Source organism: Cervus elaphus, chromosome 20 (genome assembly GCF_910594005.1).
Source record: "Cervus elaphus chromosome 20, mCerEla1.1, whole genome shotgun sequence".
Lineage (NCBI taxonomy): Eukaryota > Metazoa > Chordata > Mammalia > Artiodactyla > Cervidae > Cervus > Cervus elaphus.
Window position 1 is genome coordinate 38,781,928 of NC_057834.1, and position 16,874 is coordinate 38,798,801.

The 16,874-nt window shown below is 50.5% G+C and overlaps 1 protein-coding gene across 3 annotated transcripts in view; it reads left to right on the plus strand.

Annotated features, from left to right (window-relative positions):
* Positions 1 to 5,332: 5,332 nt before the first annotated feature.
* The window catches only part of PMVK (phosphomevalonate kinase), a 45,288-nt gene continuing 33,746 nt past the window's right edge, over positions 5,333 to 16,874 (plus strand). Inside the window, exons 1-5 of one of the 3 annotated variants that reach the window (XM_043877502.1) lie at positions 5,333 to 5,695; positions 8,182 to 8,245; positions 10,857 to 11,009; positions 13,644 to 13,773; positions 14,940 to 15,049. In XM_043877502.1, coding sequence (XP_043733437.1) covers positions 5,601 to 5,695; positions 8,182 to 8,245; positions 10,857 to 11,009; positions 13,644 to 13,773; positions 14,940 to 15,049 — 552 coding nt within the window. In that variant the 5' untranslated portion in view covers positions 5,333 to 5,600. Of the gene's footprint in view, positions 5,755 to 8,181; positions 8,246 to 10,856; positions 11,010 to 13,643; positions 13,774 to 14,939; positions 15,477 to 16,874 lie in introns of those variants that run through there. The other 2 variants (XM_043877503.1, XM_043877504.1) reach the window with 2 other exon arrangements.

A 16,874-nucleotide genomic window follows, 5' to 3' on the forward strand; every position in this document is an offset into this window, starting at 1 on the left:
TGTAAGGTGCTGTGTAGGGGAGCGGTGCTGTGTTTAGTCGCTCAGTCGTGTCCGACTCTTTGTGACCCCATGGACTGTGGCCTGCCAGGCTCCTCTGTCCATGGAATTCTCCAGGCAAGAATACTGGAGTGGGTTGCCATGCCCTCCTCCACAGGATCTTCCCAATCCAGGGAGCAAACCCAGGTCTCCCGAATTACAGGTGGATTCTTTACCGTCTGAGCCACAGAGCAGAGGGTATATCAGGAGCATAGAAAACAGATGCGTGTAAATCAGATGGGATAGGGGGTCAGGGACGGCTCACTGGAAGAGGCAAGACAAGCTAAGTGTTGAAGTACAAGTCGGACTCCGTTTCATGACAAAAAAATGGGAAGAGTGTTTCAGGCAGAGGGAATAACATTTATTAATATAAGGATGCATAGAGACATTTCCAGGCTATATCAGAGCATCCTGCAAGTGCTAATTTATATAAATTTACCCTCGCCAATTCTGGAATGAAGGCTCTCATGCTCCATGTTTAAGCTGTCTTGAAATTGCCTGCCTCCCATGAGAATCAAGGCTGTTTGAGAAAAGGCTCTGTTTGGTTTACTGTTGTGTCTCTAGCAGTTCCTGGCACGTTTTAGAACTTTATTTATTTTTTTCATTTTAGAACTTTAATACACGTTGAATGAATGCACAGATGTCTCTCCCAACAGCTTCTTATAGACTCAGACTTCCCCTCCTATCTTTCCCTCTCGTACTATTTTCTTACAACCCCAGGGGACTTCCCTAGTGGTCCAGCAGTTAAGACTCCATGCTCCCAACACAGGGGGTGCAAGTTCGCTCTCTGTTCAGGGAACTAGATCCCACATGCTGTAACTAAGACCTGGTGGAGCAAAAAAATAAATGAATAAGGATTGAAAAAAAAAAATCCAAACAAAACAAACAAGCCCATCCCATTCTGTCCTGCATCTCCTAGGCTCCACTGCCCCTGAGATGGTGGTCATCAAACACACGAGGACTGAATCACAAGTCACATCTACACTGACCACACCAGCAGAGGGGGATGCTTGGGTCAGTTGGACAATGACCATGGGAGAATAAACTGGAACCAGAGCACAGAGCTGAAGCAAGGGTAACTCGTGGTGTTGCTGAGCCAGGATGGCATCTGGTTCCACTGTGGGACAGGCTCGCCCTGGAGGGGCAGACCTTGGTACCCCCTGCTCAGGGCTCCCTCTGCCTGGGCAAGGTTGGAGGGGTACTGACAAGCCCAGCTCTTCCCTCTTCTAGGCTCTGCAGAACTGTAAGAGCCACTCCCCTGCAGGCTTATCCTGTTTCTGAGTATGTTAAAACAATGAGCAGGTGACCTTCAAATAGGCCTTCCTCCCAAGCTTTGGGTTAGTGAGGCAAACTTCTCTTTATTATTATTTAAAAAAATTTTTTTTATTTGGCTGCACTGGGTTTTAGCTGTTGTGGAGTCACTCAGTCATGTCCGACTCTTTGCAACCCCATGGACTGCAGCACGCCGCCAGGCGTCCCTGTCCTTCACCATCTCCTGGAGCTTGCTCAAACTCATGTCCATTGAGTCAATGATGCCATCCAACCATCTCATCCTCTGTCATCCCCTTCTCCTCCTGTCCTCAATCTTTCCCAGCATCAGGGTCTTTTCTAATGAGCTGGCTCTTCGAGTTAGGTGGCCAAAGTATTGGAGCTTCAGCTTCAGCATCAGTCCTTCTAATGAATATTCAGGACTGGTTTCCTCTAGGATTGACTGGTTTGCTCTCTGCAGTCCAAGAGACTCTCAGGAGGATCTTAGTTACAGCCTGTGAACCCTTAGTTGTGGCATGTGGGATCTAGTTCCCTGACCGGGGATGGAACCCTGGGTTCCCTGCATTGGGAGTGTGGAGTCTTAACCACTGAACCACCAGGGAAATCCCAAAGTTAAAGGGAAAGTGTTAGTCATTCAGTCGTGTTTGACTCTTTGCAACCCCATGGACTAATAACCTGCCAGGCTCCTCTGGGTTGGGAAGATCCCCTGGAGAAGGGAATGGCAACCCACTCCAGTCTTGTAGCCTGGAGAATTCCATGGACAGAGGGAAGTCCCAAAGCTCTCTTTAAATTGTCCACTCCTTTAGTGAGAGGTGACTCTCAGAGGTTCCTGTGTTCCTGAGTTCTGGGAGTACTCTTCTGTTTTCTGAGGCTGGCACTGGCTTCCTCAGGCATCACCTTCGGAACTGCCATCATGAGGCAGTGTCACCTAGAGTCTCTGGCTTCCAGTCTCAGTCCCCAGGAAGTCTGGCCACTCCCTTCTGGTGTCTGCTCCTGTCAGACACTCCTACTCCTTCGGTCTTTCCTGCCTCACCCTTGGCAGCAGCCTGGCCTTTAGCCCAGCCTGCTCTACCCTAAAAATAGTGCAGTCCTACACATTTGTGCAGTCCTGGACAGATTAGGAAAGCTTTCTACACGTATTCATATATTCCATGTTCCCTTTGATTGTTGAAGGAAGGAGGAGCAGATGTTACGTAACATGAAGAGTTTCATGGGCTCTGGGAGGGAAGCACTCCTTTGGGGAGCACGTGGGCAAGTGACCTTGGAGGGTAGGGTGGATGGGTGTGGGAATTTGCAGGTTGAATGGTTTCTGATGATGACAAGGCCCAGGGTGTGCCCATGAGAGCTGGTATCCTGAGGAAGAGAGGAAGAAAAAGACTTTGGACGTCCGAGGCCAAGGCTTTGAGCTGTTGGGGTGTTGGATGGGCTGGCCAACAGACAGTGAAGTCACCAAGAAGGATGATGGGAATCCAGTGGAAAAGAAGACAGGGAGCCAATGGCTGAGACTCAGGATGTGAGAATGATCGCCAGCATTGGTGGTTGTCAACAATGAGGGGAAGAGGGCAGTTCAGGCAGGTGGTATGAGTTTTAGAGGAGCCACAGTTTTCTAAGAAGCAGAGGAGGAACGGCTCGGAAGATGAAATGGAGTGGGAGGAAGGCTACAGACACAAGTTTATGGATGCTTAGCTCTGAGGCTGCCCCTGGGAGGGTAGTAGGGGATAGCGAGGTTCCGCCAAGGCAGGGAGCAGGAGGGAGCCACTGAGAAGAGACTGGGGTTTGGGGGATACATTCTAATCACTGGGCCTTCCAGGGAGCTTCCTTCTGGGAAGGGTTGGGGGGAAGGAGCAGGGGCGTGGTTGGGTCAGGTGAGGGAGGAGACTCTGGGAGGTCTGACTTCTCAGGGGTGACTCAGGAGGGCAGGAGCATGAGTGCAGTTAATCCTTTTTAGTCTCTGCTGGCAGAGGTGGGCCTGGTGCTTTTGGTGAACTCCCAGAGAAACTTGTTGAAGGTGACCTGGGAAATCTGATCCTGCATTGGATCGTAAACTCTGAAACTGAGACTTCCCTGGTGGTCCAGAGACTAAGACTCAGCTCCCAATGCAGGGGGTCCAGGTTCCATCCCTGGTCAGGGAACTACATCCCACATGCCACAACACAGGCCCAGTGCAGCCAAATAAGTAAGTAAATATCAAAAAGAAAAATGAACTCTGAACTCACACATGGCTCAGAATAAATAACAACTCCATATTTGAAATCTTTCTTGTTTACTTATTTATTTTTGGCTGCTCTGGGTCACTGCTGTGCCAGGGCCTTCACTAGTTGCAGCAAGCAGCGTGGGCTACTCTGTTGCCACGCACAGTCTTCTCATTGTGGTGGTTTCTCTTGTTGCAGAGCACAGGCTCTAGGTGTGAGGGCTTCTGTAGTTGTAGCACTCTGCCTCAGTAGTTGCAGAGTGCAGGCTCTAGGGCTTTTAATGGTTGTGGCACACAAGCTCAGTAGTTGTGGCTTGTGGGCACAAGAGCGTAGTTGCTGTGTGGCATGTGGAATCTTCCTGGACCAGGGATTGAACCTATGTCCCCAGAATTGGCAGGCAGATTCTTATGCACTGCGCCACCAGGGAAGTCCAACGATTCCATATTTAGGTTGTTCAGTTGCTCAGTTGTGTCCAACTCTTTTCGACCCCATGGACTGTAGCATAGCAGGCTTCCCCGTCCTTCACCATCTCCTGGAGCTTGCTCAAACTTCCGTCATTAAGTTGGTGATACCATCCAACCATCTCATCCTCTGTTGTCCTCATCTCCTCCTGACTTCAGTCTTTCCCAGCATCAAGGTCTTTTCCAATGAGTCAGCTCTTTGCATCTGGCACTTAATAATAAATGAAGCATTTTTATTGTATTTTATCATATATTTTCCTCATTTCCTTCTTAACACAACCCTGTGAGATGGGAACTCACAGTGACTTGCTGAAGGTCACATTCCGACCAAGTGCTAGGATGCCAAAGCTGGGATTACAATTCCACTGTAGGCTTCCTTCGAAGTGCATGCAAATGTGCAGTGCTTTCAGAGTTTCTTACAAGAAAAAAAAAAAAAAAACCTTCCCAAAGTCCATTCTTTTTGTATCTTACCACTGATCATTTTATTTTCCTTAGCTGCTTCTGTGCCATCTTTTCCATGTTCAGAGAATTAACGGTTTCTCCCAAAGGAGATCTTCACACCTCACTTCTCTTTACATGATAGCATGTAAAACAGAAGCAGTAATGGGTTGCAGGCTGTTTTGACAAATTCAGAGAGATACAGGGCAGCGAGCCATAGCTAAAGACAACTCCACTTCCTTAACTGGGGCTGGCTGGCAGCTGCTGTGGGCAGAGTCAGAGCTGAGAATTCAGGGTAGAGACAGATCACTGCCCCTTATTTTGCCCCTTGAACTCCTGGTTGAGAGCTGGACTCCAGATGAAACTAGATAATCTAGTCCAGGAGTGGCTTCAAAGAGCCTTTTAAACTTACTTTATTCCAAGCTCTCTGGCTTCAGAAAACTTTTGGAGAGGAAGCCGCGGCTAGAAAACCGACGTGAGTTTTCTTTCCTGGCTTAAGGGGTCAAACTGCAGTAGCCTCGCTGACTATAAAACCCATTTAACAATAAAATAAAGCATGTTTGACTAAGTCCCTCCCCCCAGCAGACGTCACAAAACACGCCCCTCGCGTCCTCGCCTTACTTCACATCCAGAAACACCTATTTTTCACTGTGGGGGGCATATACGGATTTGCTTTAGCACATGCATTAAAATGCACAGATAAACAGGTAGTTCTGAAAGCTTTCACAATATTAAAAAGTTTATTCTTTTTTGGGTGTGTTATTAGGATTGCGTGGAAGGCAATGTGAGGTTCACTTAAGAAATTTTAAGACGTCACCACCCTCGGAAGAGAATAGTTGCGTCCAACTCCCGCCTCCCCAATTGTCACGCGTGTCAGCTTAGAAGGCGGGGCCGTGACGTCATGTGGTGGGCGGGTTGGACTGTTCCAAATGAGTTCTGGTAGGGGAGCTTCTTTAAGGGAGAAGGCTGCCCTAGGAATTAACATTCTTTCTCTCCTTATTCCACTTGCGCAGGCTTTAATTTAAAGCCACGGAAGCACATGTACGGGCTGTCTGTCCTCTCCACGGCCATGAAGAAGACGGGGAGGGGCGGAACCCCTCCTTGTTGCCGCTCCACCGAGTGGCCGCGTCCATTCTGTGCCGGTGGTCGGATTTAAGGAGTGGGGAAAAGTTAGCTTTAGGGATCGCAGAGCGTGGTGACCCCCATGGCCCCGCTCGGAGGCGTACCGGGGCTGGTGCTGCTGTTCAGCGGGAAGAGGAAATCCGGGAAGGACTTCGTGACCGAGGCGCTTCAGAGCAGGTGTCCGTGGGGTGGGGAAGGAGGAGGACCGCGAGACCCCGAATCACGTGACACGAGCGGTGTGTTGGGGTGTGATGGAGTGAGCTTTGGAGTTGGGGTCCTCAGGTTGCAGGGCAGAAGGAGCACTGGGTGGCCAGAAGTGGAGGATTGTCACCGTCAGGAAAAACAGCAGTATACACACGCCCACCTCAAAGAACCAGGCGGCCTCCTCTCCAAAGAGAGGTGGTGAGCTATAGATCTTTCGAGGAGTATTAGTAACAGTTGCTACCAAAGCGCTTTTTATACACCATTCCTAATCCTCCAGACAGTATTGCGAGGTAATGTACAGAAGAAGAAACTGAGTCACAAATAAAGCATTTGCCTCAGACCACACCCCAATTGTATCTGACTTCACAGACAAATCCTTACCTAGCACTCCACCTCGTTGATGGGATTTATTGAGCCTTTATTGTATGCCAGATACTGTTGTTAGGTATACTGTGTGGTAATTTTAGTCAGTATCTTCATTTTGCACATGCAGAAAAGGAGACTCTGAAAAGTTCAAAAGGCAAACAACACCCAAACCTGCCAGGAACACAAAGTAATTGGTAGATCCAGGACTCAAATCCAGCTTTTGTCTAGCTCTAAGGAATGGGTTCTTTTTGCTTTTCCCCATTGCTTCTTTAATACCTTTTTTGTTCAAGTGGTTTTTTTTTTTTTTTTGGCCTCTGCGTGTATGCTTGTGAGACTTAGTTCCCCAGTCAGGGATCGAATCCCCGCCCTTAGCAGTGAAAGCATGAAGTCTTGGCCCCTGGGCCACCAGGGAATTTCAGCAGGTTTTCTCCCAAAGGAAGATGTTCTGTGTGGGAGCATTTTTTCTGGGAGAGCACAGAAGCCAGAGAAGGTGGAGTGGGGCTTCTCTCCTGTTGAAGGCCAGTGTGTTGAGGGTGGTAGGAGGCTGCTTTTGGTCACCATGGGGAGTCTAAGAGGTTGTAGAAAATCCAAGGCAGAGTTTGCCACCTGAATCTTTCACCACTAAGTATTTGCAACCTTTTCCCAAGTTACATTTCTCCACCCAGCACATTAATTAATTTGTGGTCAGAAGCACAGACTCGGGAATTTGACTGCTGGGATTCAAATCCTGACTCACCACTTTATTCGAGTATGATCTTGTCCAAATTTCTATGCATTCTGTTCCTCAGTTTTGTCATCCGTGAGTTGGAGATAATAGGGTGAGTGTAAGGATTAAATGAGATGATGTACACGAAGGGCCTAGAACAACTCTTAGCACCTAGTTACAGGCATGGCTTCCCAGGTGGCTCAGTGATAAAGAGTCCGCCTGCTCATTCAGGAGACACAGGACACGCTGGGCTTTGATCCCTGGGTCTGGAAGATCCCTGGAATAGAAAATGGCAACCCACTCCAGTATTCTTGCCTGAAAAATCCCAAAGACAGAGGAGCCTGTTGGGCTACAGTACTTGGGGTCGCAAAGAGTCAGACAAGACTTAGCAACTGAACACGCCTGCACAGCCCTGGGACTAAATGTTGGCTTTTATTTTTATTTTACCAATGTGTGTCTCTGTGTGCTCAGGTGTGTCCGACTCTCCAGCACTCTGAACTGTAGCCTGACAGGCTCCTCTGTCCATGGAATTTTCCAGGCAAGAATACTGGAGTGGGTTGCCATTTTCTACTTTAGGGGATCTTCCTGAACCAGGGATCGAACCTGCGTCTCCTGCGTTGACAGGCGGATTCTTTACCACTGCGCCACCTAGGATGCATTTTACAATATTGGCTTTGTTGCTAGTACTTGACTAGTCCTTTGGGTGAGTCAGTTTTCCTCCCTCAACCTCAGTTTCCTCACCTGAAACATGGAAATAAGAACACCCACCTCACCATGTCAGTGTTTAAGTGAATCTGTGAGCACCTCACGGTCAGGGCAGAAGTCATGTATCTTTTTTTTTGGCCATGTGGCAGGCAGGATCTTAGTTCCCTGACCAGGAATTGAACCTGTGCCCCCTACAGAGGAAGCATGAAGTCTTAACCACTGGACCAGTAGTGAAGTCAGAAATCGCATATCTTATTCACATTTGTATCACCTGGATCCAAATATAGTACCGAGCAGATGGTTGGTTGAGTAAATTGAGCAAGTGAATGAATGAGTTGTTTATGTGTGCGATCCAAGTCTTTTAAGACTGAGATACCCCTGGCTATGAGAGAACAAGTCGAGGAGCCCAGCAGTAACCAAATCCAGCCAGAATATTCCTGGGATCTTCACACTGTAATTATACTTTTATTTGTCTTGTTAGTTTCAGGGCTTTTTCACATTTGAGTTTCATGTTAATCCTGTGGAAACAGAACAGACACTGTTAGCCCATTTTACAGATGAGGAGATCAGGGAAGTTGAGACCTGACAAGGTTATATAGGTACTCACAGCTGACATGGGGCTTCACTCTTCTGGGGCCTGGAAACCCTAGGTTAATGGGGTTTGGCTCTCCCTGTCTCACAGGCTAGGGGCTGACGTGTGTGCTGTCCTCCGGCTCTCCGGTCCACTCAAGGAGCAGTACGCTCAGGTAGGTGGCAGCTCTGTGGCACCTGGTGGGTTGGAAGGAGCCAGCTCCCAAGCTTTGGTTGCTGTGCTGTTGCTTGAGTCACTAGCAGGGTCCCTATGACCCCCTGCTGGCAGGATGGCACACAGCTCTCCACTTTCTATAGGTGGACCTATAGGGTGGCATTTTCCATTTAAGTTTCTTTCCCATTGGCCTTACTCCAGGCCACCTCCCTAGAGGGTGTTCAGGAAAGTGTGTCCAGAAAAGGCTGTAGATGTGAGTTGACAGCTCTGATGCTGTGTTATTGGTAACAGTCTGTCCCCTTATTCAAAAAATATGACACAGATCAACTCCCCCGGCCCCCTCTAAAGTTTGCCTGCCACAACCCATGGAATTCTCCCCTTAGAAATTTAATCACATGAGTTGTCAAGTTACATTGCTAAGTGAAAAAAGTAGGATGTAGAACAGTGTATAGAGAATACTGCTGTTTCTAAGTCGCTTCAGTTGTGTCCAACTCTTTGTGACCCTATGGACTGTAGCCCGCCAGGCTCCCACGTCTATGGGATTTTCCAGGCAAGGATGCTGGAGTGGGTTGCCATGCCCTCCTTCAGGGGATCTTCTAGACCCAGGAATGGAATCTACATCTCTTACATCTCCTGCATTGGCAGACAGGTTCTTTACCACTAGTGCCACCTGGGAACACTGTAGAGAATGCTGCATTTGTATAAAAATGGGGGAAATTGTCAACATATTTGCTTATATATTCAGCCATTCAACAGATACATATGGAGCGCATTCAGCACCATTCTGGATGCTTGGGTTGTGTAAAAGTCTGGGCAGGATACATAAGAGACTGGACCACTGGCTGCCTCCAGGAGGGGAGCTGTGTGGCTGGGGAACAGAGAATGGAGATGTTTCACTGTAAACAGTGTTTATTTTTTGAGTTTTGAACCATGTAGATTAAAAACAAAATAGGACTGTAAAAAATATTTTGAACCATGTAGCTTAAAAAAAAATAGAACTGTAAAAAATAAACAGAAATTTCAGAACCTTAGATTTTAAAAAGGGAACTGGAAGTTGGGATCAGCTCCCCACACCATGAAGAGCCTGCTTTTCGCTTGCATTTCTGTCCTTGACCTCTAGGTGCGTCATTCTTGTGCTTATGGTTCCTTGGTCGGCTGGCCTGTGTCTGGACCACTGAGTCCACACAAAATGAATCTGTTCCCTGAGCCACTGGTCTTCTCCCACCAGCACAACAGACCCATTTGTAGGATGGCAGCCTGGGGGGCCCTGGGATAACAGAGTCAGTGATTTTCAAAATCTTTTCCTAGTGGAAACCTTTCACAAATGAAATTGGATGCAGAGATTCTTTGTATCCAATAGACAGACTGGGAGCAAGATTTTGAGTGAGGGGGGGGCACTCAGCCTTCTCCAGTGGGGCTTGACACTTCCAAACCCCAGGGCTCAGAGGAAAAGTTTAAATACCATTGGTCTGCTTCCAGACTTCCCAAATTAGGCCCCAGTCCAGACTGATGAGCCAGGCTGGAGGGTGGGGTAGGGTCGGTGGGCAGGATTTGGCATTTCTAAAACCCCAGTAGGAGACTCTGATAGGCCAGCCTGCCCCTGCTGTTTTTAAGTCCAGCACCACTTCATCCCTTACACCCATTACAAAACAGATTCAAAATGAAATGTTAACGCACTGATTTCTTCAGTTGTAGTGGGGAATATAATTGACAGGCCGACCGTAATGCCCCTGGGAGCTAACCTCCCATGGTAAAGAGTATGTGGGAAACTAGTTTATAAATGGGAGATGGCTGTTGGCCTCACCTTGGAACAAGGTGGTTGTAGGTGATTTGACTGGCTGGGCCACAGCCCCCTCAGTTTGCCTGTGGAGAAACTGAGTCTTTGGGGGAGGGTCTTGCTGCAGTGAACGCCAGGGGAGCTGACCCCTGAACCCTCCCATTCCGGGGCCCTCTGATGGACCCTGTTGCTTGTCAATGTCCCTGAAAAAAGGGAGGCCCACCTGGAAGCAGCTTCCCAGGGCCTCAGAGCTGCCCCTCCTGCCTCAGGGTTCCAGGAGCGCCCAGAGCCAAACATAGTGAGGCTGACTCAGCAAAGGTGCCTGGAATTGGGAGTGAGGAAGCGGATTGGGGGAGGGGAGAGAGACAGGGAAGCCAGGTCTCCTGGGCTTTGGGATGGGGACAGACAATGCCAGAAGGGGTAGTGGAAGGATACGGAGTGCGATGTTTTCAGACTCCCCACTTCTGGGTGAAGGCTAAGCCTGTGTGCCCAAGCGAGGCAAACTAATTTCAGGACTAGTTTAAGCCAGAAATAATTGGGAAGGTAGAACTGTTGCAGAAGAGAAAACCACATCATACATTTAAAGGCAAGCCAAAACAATTTCTGGATTACCTCAAGGCTTTTCTTCCATCTGTCTGCCAGTGTTTGGGGTTTCTCAGTTTCCAGGCCCCTTTCCCTTGCAGGCCTCTGTCCTGGTGGCAACCTCATGAGTCCTTGCAGCAGCCTTCAGGGAGGGGCGGGTCAAGGTGGGGGTGGCGGGGCACCCTCCTTCTGTTTTAGGGGAGACCAGCGAGGTTGAGAGGCTGGTGGCATAAACAGAATGTGCTTTGGGCAGGAGCACGGCTTGGACTTCCAGAGACTCCTGGATGCCAGCACCTACAAGGAGGCCTATCGGAGGGACATGATCCGCTGGGGCGAGGAGAAGCGCCAGGCTGACCCAGGCTTCTTCTGCAGGAAGATTGTGGAGGGTGTCTGCCAGCCTGTCTGGGTGAGTGGGCTCTATGGTGGCATTGAGAAATCTGTTTCCCCAGCCCTCCGCCCCTCCCCAGATATGTCCATTTCTCTCTCTCCACGGCCACCTCCCTGGCCCAAGGCCCCACTGTCTCTCACCCAGACAGTTGGAGTAGCCCCCACACTGGTCCCTTCTTCGGCTCTTGTCCCTTGTGATCCATTCATCACACAGCAGCCAGAGTGGCCTTTTAAAAACACAAACCAAGTCATGTTTGGAACCCTTTGTCCTACCGTTCTGATGGACGAATTGAAATCCTTAACATGAACTTCTGGGCCTTGAATGATCAGCTCCTGCTGCCCTTCTAGCCTCCTTGTTCCTTTAGCTGTAGCAACATTGGCTTTCTCTCTGTTCCTCAAATAAATCAACCTCCTTCTGGAATCAGCACCTCCTCCCGTGTCCTTCTACCTGCTTGGAGCACTCTTCCTTTCCCTCTTCACCTGGTTCAGTCCAGCGCAGTGTCCATGGCACTTCCATGGGGAAGCCTTCCCTGATACCCAGGTCCTAACTGATGCTCCCTCTCAGATGCTCCTGTAGCTGCTTACCCTTTTCCTTCCTCATTCTTTCTGGCAGCCAGTGGTACCTTCTTGTACCAGGACTGGTTCCAGGTGATGTGGGGATATATCATGTGAAAATCTGAAGTCCCTACTCTCAGGATACATACATTGTTGCTGGGGGCAGAAGGAGTCAGGCCCTAAATAAATATAGAGTATGTGGAGGTAACTACTAAGGGGCAAAAGAAAGCAGGCCACAGCTATGAGGAGGCCCTGGTTGCTGCTTTGTTAAGGGTATCGGGGAAGGCCTCACTGACAGGATGACATTTGAGCAGGACCTAGGAAGTGAGGGGTGACCTAGATGGATTTTTGCGGGTGAGGGTTGAGTGGCAGGAGGTGAGGTCAAGTCATGCAGGTTCTCTGGAAGAGCCTGGAGTTTGCTTTGAGTGAGGTGGGGACTCTGGAGGGTTTTGAGCAGAGGAGAGGCATAATGTGATCTTGTTTTTAAAAAATTTATTTTAAAGATGATCTAGGATTTAAGAGGCTCTTCCTGGCTGTTGGGAGGAGGGCAAGAGTGGAAGCAGAGAGGCCAGGCGGAGGATCTTTCCACAGGACAGCAAAGTGGCCGTGGCTTGACTTGAGTGGCAGGGGAGTGGAGAGGGATGCATTCTGCACAGATTTTTGAACATAGAACCAGTAGGGTTTCCTGATGTGATGGCTCTAGGGTGGAAGGACAGGAGACAAGTCCAAGGATTTTGTTCTGAGCAGTTGGACAGCTGGAGTTGTTGTTTTCTGAGACACAGGGATGATGTGGCAGAACAAGTTTGGGGAGAAAGCCAGGAGTTTGGTTTCACAGTGTTAAGGTCCAGATGCAAGTTGATACGTGCTGTGATTGCATGGTAATTAGTGAAGTTGCTGGCTTAGAGTGTGAGCTCCCTGAGGGCAAGTACCAGGTCTGCTTACAGCTCTACTCCAAGAGTCTAACACAGTGCCAGGCACACGGTAGGTGTTTGACACGTGTGTGTTAGTCAGTCAGTCGTGTCTGACTCTTTGCGACCCCAAGGACTGTATGCTGCTAGACTCCTCTGTCTATGGGTTTCTTCAGGCAAGAATGCTGGAGTGAGTATTCTTCCCTTCATAGTATTGGTTTAGTAATTGGCTGAGTGAACATGCCCGCAGCTTGGACAAGAACATCTGGCCTCTTTATTCATTGACTCATTCATTCATTGACTACGTGCTCCTGAATGCTCCATGTGGGTCAGGTGGTACTATGGGCCAGGGACAGAGTAGTGAGTGAGACACAGTCCTTCCCCTCATGGAGCTCCTCTACAGAGCATGGGTCAGACAGTCAACACACACAGAGATAGTGATGGTTTCATGAATGCTTAGTGGTCAGAGAATAAGCAGCATGTCAGAATTGAGAGGGACAGGAAGGGAGCCAGGATGGTAGGGCCAGCCTGTCCAAGGAGGTGACATTTGAGCAGAAACCTCTCTGAAGTGAGGGAGCCAGGGAGAAGGAAGTGCAAAGGCCCTGAGGAGGAGACCTGGTTAGGATGTTTAAGAAAGGGTAAGGTTGTCAGTTGGATGCAGCAGAATGAATGAAAGGAAGGTGACAGGAAATAGGTGTCAGATCTTAAAGGGCCTTGTAAGCTGGGGTGAGAGCTTTGGATTTATTAAAATGATGGTAAGTCTTGGAGGGACTTAGGGCAGGGGACAGACAAGGTCACATTTCCATTTTAAAAGGTGTTGGGGGCAGGGACTGATTAAGGTATCTTTGTTTCTGGCCTGGGTTTGTTCATCTGTAAAATGACTCCCTGATCTGATTTCAGAGCCTGAGGCCTCTTCAGCTCAGCAATGATGACCGTAGCACACAGCGTGGTCAGAGCAGGCCTCAGGCTGCATGGATCAGGGAGGGATGCCTGAAGGGAGGAGCGGATGTCCCTTCCAGCTGGTTGGGTGATCTTAGGGAATGGGGCTACACTCGTCTGGGCTCTGTAGTCTGCCTTCTGCTTATTGGGAATGGGGCCAGGTCTCCCTCTCTCCCCTTTAGCCCGTGTCCGGCCCTGCTGCTTTCTGCACCGTGTCCTGTTGGTCACTGGTTTATGTCCTTTCCCTCTAGCTGGTGAGTGATACACGGAGGGTGTCTGACATCCAGTGGTTTCAGGAGGCCTATGGGGCTGTGACACAGACGGTCCGTGTGGTGGCCACAGAGGAGAGCCGGCAGCAGCGGGGCTGGGTGTTCACACCAGGTGAGCTGCTCACAACCTCTGCCCCAGGGCTCAGCATGCGGGCCGGCTGGCCCACTGTAGACCAGGCCGCCCCCTCCCACGTTCTCCGTCTTCCGCTGTCTCCCTGGCAGGCTGGGGGTTGTGAGCAGGGGGTTATAGAAAGGAGTCTGAGGTCTGGGGCTCAGGCGTGCGTCCAGATTAAAAAGTGGAGTTGAGTAGAGGATGCTGTCCTTGGGGTAAAGGTTTCCCTGTGACCTTGGCCTGGTTCCCTTACCTGGGATGTCTTCTCTAGGCCAGTGGGCTTCTGGAGGTCTGGCTGGGACCCCTCTGCTGCCCCTGGTCCTTCACCTTTGCGTTCCAGCCTGGAGGGGGCTCTGACAGTGGGTCAGAGGGCAGGCCTGACAAACCTCACTCCTGTTTGATTAACACAGTGGGGGAGGGGGAGCGGAAGCTCTCCTCGATGGCTCTGGTGCTGCCAGCCCAGGACCTGCTCTGGGACAGTTCAGGGGCACAGCTCAGGTGTCTTCCCTGCCCCGGGTCACTGTGACCTGGGGGATCAGTGGGTCTGACTCTTCCTAAACGAGGTGAGTAGCTTCCTAATGGCAACCCGCTCTAGTATTCTTGCCTGGAGAATCCCATGGACAGAGAAGCCTGGTAGGCCACAGTCCATAGGGTCGCACAGAGTCATGACTGAGTGTCTAAGCACACTCATCTCCTGGGCACTCACTCTGGCCTGGGCTAAGCGCTTTGAACATATTATCTCACTTTATCGTCCCGGCGGACCCACCAGGTGGATGCCCTTACTACCATCCTCGCTGTCAGATGAGAATGGCACATGCTGCCTCCCAAGGGGCCTGAATCAGCGCTGTCAGGATCGAAATTGACATGACCAGCTTTACATAAAATGAAAACAAAATTACCGTTTGGATTGTCTGTGGTTTGAGATGGCAGTGACAAGTAAAGACGTCAGTGGGACCCTCTGCGGGGCGCAGGTGGCTGTGGGCTGCTGAATCTGATGTCCCGGTGTTTCGGGGTGCGGGAGTGCCCGCTGGGGTGAGTGGTGCTTAGCTCTGAGGGGCTGAGGAGCAGCCCGTTCAAGAGGGTGGCTCCTCGTGGGGCCAGCAGGCCTCGATGCCCTGTGTTTGTTGGGAGGGATGCGCCTGACTTTGCCATATACCTCTCCGCAGGGGTGGACGACGCTGAGTCAGAGTGTGGCCTGGACAACTTCGGGACCTTCGATTGGGTCATTGAGAACCACGGGGATGAGCAGCGCCTGGAGGAGCAGTTGGAGCACCTGGTAGAATTTGTCCACTCCAGACTTTAGCCGGCAGGTTCTCGGAGCAAGCCGGGGGCCTCTGGGGTGAGGGTGGGCTGACTGTGACGGACATGCGGTTGCTGATGCTGGCCAAGGTTGGGGAACAGACAGAGGGCCTGGGTCAAGCTTTCTGGGGGCTGATAGATGTCAGACAAGTTAAGAAACCACCAGGGACCTCATTTCGTCATGAAAAGGACAGCCCTACCTCTTTACGAGGAGGCTTAAAGGACAGAGGGAGGGAGTTGGCTGCGTTTGAAGCAGAAGCGTCACCATCTCCACAGGTACCAGGCTTGTCAGCCGGGGGTGGCCGTGATTCCCTGACTGGATGTTCTCAGCCCCTTGTTCTGAGCAGGAGCCTGGGGCTCCCCAGTGTGGATATATTAAACCTCTCTGGAGCACCTGCTCAGAATTGGACATCTCTCTCTTTCCCAGATGACAGCTCAGCTTGCATGGGGCTCCATAGTGTCTGGGTTGACGTGCTGGCTCTGGGTTCTTGCTCTGTCTCCTCCCTGGGCTGGAGTATATCCTGCAGAGACTGACCTTGATCTGGGCCACTCGGGTAACAGGCCTGTGTATGTCTGAGGCAGGATTGGAGTCTGAGGGTCTCGTCTTCTGGGATGGCCTCAAGGGAGGCTCAGTGTTCCACAGAAAGTGCCACCAGCTGGTACGCAGAAGGGCTGGGGTGTCATAGAAAGCCAGAGGCACCAGAGCTGGGTGGGCTTTGGTAACCATTGAGAGGCCCTGGGCAAGTCATGTAACCTCAGCTTTCCCATAGAAGTCCTTGGACTTTACCCTACTTATTTATAGAGCCTTATACGTGTGTGTGTGCGCGCCAAGTCACTTCAGTCATGTCCAACTCTTTGCGACCCCTTGGACTGTGACCTGCCAGGCTCCTCTCTCCATGGGATTCTCTAAGCAAGGATACTGGAGTGGCTTGCCATGCCCTCCTGTAGGGGATCTTCCCACCCAGGGATCAGACTTGCATCTCTATGTCTCTTGCATTGGCAGGCAGGTTCTTTACAACTGGTGCCACTTGGGAAGCCCATAGAGCCTTATGCTGCTGCTGCTGCTAAGTCGCTTCAGTCGTGTCCGACTCTGTGCGACCCCATAGATGGCAGCCCACCAGGCTCCGCCATCCCTGGGATTCTCCAGGCAAGAACACTGGAGTGGGTTGTCATTTCCTTCTCCATGCATGAAAGTGAGAAGTGAAAGTGAAGTCGCTCAGTCATGTCCAACTGTTAGCAACCCCATGGACTGCAGCCTACCAGGCTCCTCCATCCATGGGATTTCCCAGGCAAGAGTACTGGAGTCGGTTGCCGTTGCCTTCTCCAATAGAGCCTTATACAGTATCTAAATTTCTTCCAGATTCTTCACAACCACTCTGTGAAATATTCGAGGAGGACATTTTCATCTGCATTTAGCAGATGCCAAGGACTCAAGAGAAGTAAACAGCCTGTCCAGGGTAGAGGATTAGTAAATGTTGGCACTCTGGCCAGAACACAGGCCGCCTGACTCCTGACCGGGCCCCTCGGCCATGTCCCTTTGGGGTATGGTGCAAAGCTGCATGGCCATCCTGGCCATCCTACTGCGTAGCCTCGGCCCGCCACCTCTCTGGCACTGACTTTGTTGTCCTATAAATTCTGATGGTTCACACTGATAAGGGGACAACCAAGGAAATTCCAGTGGTTTCACTGTGACCCACACTGAACTCTGCACATTCCTGCCCACATCTCCCCCCTAGATCACCTCATCCTGAGACTAGTCCCCTGGCTCTCTCACAGGTCTGAAGGCTGTGGACTCCTCTGTG